Source organism: Triticum dicoccoides, chromosome 2B, assembly GCF_002162155.2.
Source record: "Triticum dicoccoides isolate Atlit2015 ecotype Zavitan chromosome 2B, WEW_v2.0, whole genome shotgun sequence".
Classification (NCBI taxonomy): domain Eukaryota; kingdom Viridiplantae; phylum Streptophyta; class Magnoliopsida; order Poales; family Poaceae; genus Triticum; species Triticum dicoccoides.
Genome location: NC_041383.1, coordinates 230179649 through 230181813, shown reverse-complemented (window position 1 = coordinate 230181813; position 2165 = coordinate 230179649). Strand labels below are relative to the sequence as shown.

General features: G+C 48.1%; 1 protein-coding gene across 2 annotated transcripts in view; it reads right to left on the bottom strand.

Moving 5' to 3' along the window:
• LOC119363250 (organic cation/carnitine transporter 7-like) overlaps positions 1 to 877 on the bottom strand; it is a 4223-nt gene extending 3346 nt beyond the window's left edge. Inside the window, exon 1 of one of the 2 annotated variants that reach the window (XM_037628564.1) lies at positions 323 to 877. In XM_037628564.1, coding sequence (XP_037484461.1) covers positions 323 to 612 — 290 coding nt within the window. In that variant the 5' untranslated portion in view covers positions 613 to 877. The remainder of the gene's footprint in view (positions 1 to 322) is intronic. The other variant, XM_037628563.1, reaches the window with a different exon arrangement.
• Positions 878 to 2165: the final 1288 nt, after the last annotated feature.

Genomic DNA, 2165 nt, shown 5'->3' with positions numbered 1-2165 from the left:
ATATAAAATATATGTTCCATAAACTACTTGTACATGAATGTACTATGGTGTAGCGTAATTTATGCAGTATGTTCAGTCCTGTACTTAGTTACCAGTGCATCTACAGATAATTTTTTTTGTTTGTTCACTGATTTCAATCTGTATATTGAAATATCTAAAACACCTTATATTTGTGATTTAGCCACAAGCCCACAACCCACAGGCATTTTATGGCCTTGAAAGATTTGCAAGATCCAGGTTTGTTGGCTTGGACCATTCAACTAGAATTTAGAAGAGGGCAGATACTACAATGACTTATCACAAGAGCCAAAGCACGCCCGACCTTCTGCCATACGAGTCCGAGATGACGCCCCCGAGGAAGCCCCCGATGATCATCCCGGCGAAGACGACGCTGGTGATGAGCCCCTCCTGCTGGCCCGAGATTCCCCACTCGTCCTTCACGGACGGGCCGACGAAGGACAGCATCATGATCTCCATGGCCTCCGCGGTCCAGCCCACGCCGGCGTAGGCCAGCACCAGCGCCTGGAACCTCCCGAAGCCCACCTGGGAGAGCGCGTCGTCCGTCGTGTAGTAGCCGCACTCCCCGCCCCTAGCCTCACTGCCTCCCGCCATTCTCTTCCAAAGAAACCGGCAGGGCAACGCGCGGCCGTGGAACGGCGGGAGACTTCGGCGCAAGCGCCGCCGGGCCGGTAGGAGAAGAGGCGCGACTCGGCGGAGGGCGGGGGGAGGTGGGTGTGGAGCCGTAGGTCAAGGGCGCCCGGTGCTGTCAGTCTATCACTGTCGATGGGAAGGGCCTTGACTCCGCCCAGTGCTGTCAGCCTATCACTGTGTCTGGCGATGGGAAGGGCGTTGACTCCTTGATGAACGGCTGCCAAGAAAATGGAAAACGCTCGGGCCGGTCGCGTGCGGAGCGTGCGATCCTTTTGTGATCAGCGTTCCACTTTGGGCCATGTCACCTCCCAGTGGCCCACAAACTGTTCTATTTCTTTATCTCTTTCTTCCTTATCCCTCGAACTGCTTTCTCCTCCATTCCTTTTTCTCTGGTTCGTCTTTCTCTGACTCTCTCTCTCTCTCTTCCCAACGGCTCCGTGTTGCAACTATGACCGGCCACCATATCCCAGCGAACCTTCTCCCTAATAACACTTGATACCACTTGATAGAGGCGGGATGTCCTGACCTTTCGATGAGATGATAACAATCGATTTGGTGGAGTCAACTTTGACGATCCGACTATAAACGTGCACGACGTTGCGCCTTAGCAATCACTAAACCAATCTCCTAAGATTATTGACCACGCCGGAGCACAATTAACCTGACCACGAAGGTCTATTCCTGCAAGCAATCGAAGAACAAGCAAGTATATGATAAAAGCAATCTGAATATTGCGAGTATATATGAAGTATTGATAAATGTGAGGATCCGTAAGCGGACTTGGTCTGATCATTCGACACAAACGAAGTACACGGAGTTGCAATGACTAACTTTTAACTAAATAAATCCCAATGAAAAAAACTACTAGATGGATCTACTTATATAGGAGCAAGGGGTGCCGGCCAAGGAGGTGGGAGGACGTCCCAAGGCAGGCTAAAACTAACCCTAGGTCGTACAAGGCCAATGGGCCCAAGTGGAGGTGATGTAACACATTTAGACTTGTAGTTTGACTCAGATTCTGCTGCAGCATCAGATTGTTTCGTCCATAACTCAGCGCTCCGGACGAATTTGAAGGTGAATCCAATTGGGTTGGAAAGTGCACGAAATCTATTTTCCAACAAAAATAATCACCCAATTCGAAGTCCGGATGAAAAAGTTATTGACGTTTTGAGTCAGGTATGTCTGTGCAGTCCGAATGTGAGTAGAACGTAAGAGACTTGGACTCTATTCTTCTCTTGGGCCAAAAGTGACGTGAGAGAACTTTTTGAACAGCAGTAAACATCTCTTTCTCCTTTATTTTCATATATGGACTGTACAAATATCACATACACCTGCAATTAGACATGGCACAAAAGTTTGTGAAGTATTTTTGTCCTGGATGATATAAATAAATTATTGCATAGTTTGCATTAGAAATCACCTAAAAAATATACATGTATGCGATATGTTTGGTCATATCCAAGGTATTCATGGCCTCATCACTTCCTTTACGGTCTCCCTCACCTCCGGCCTAC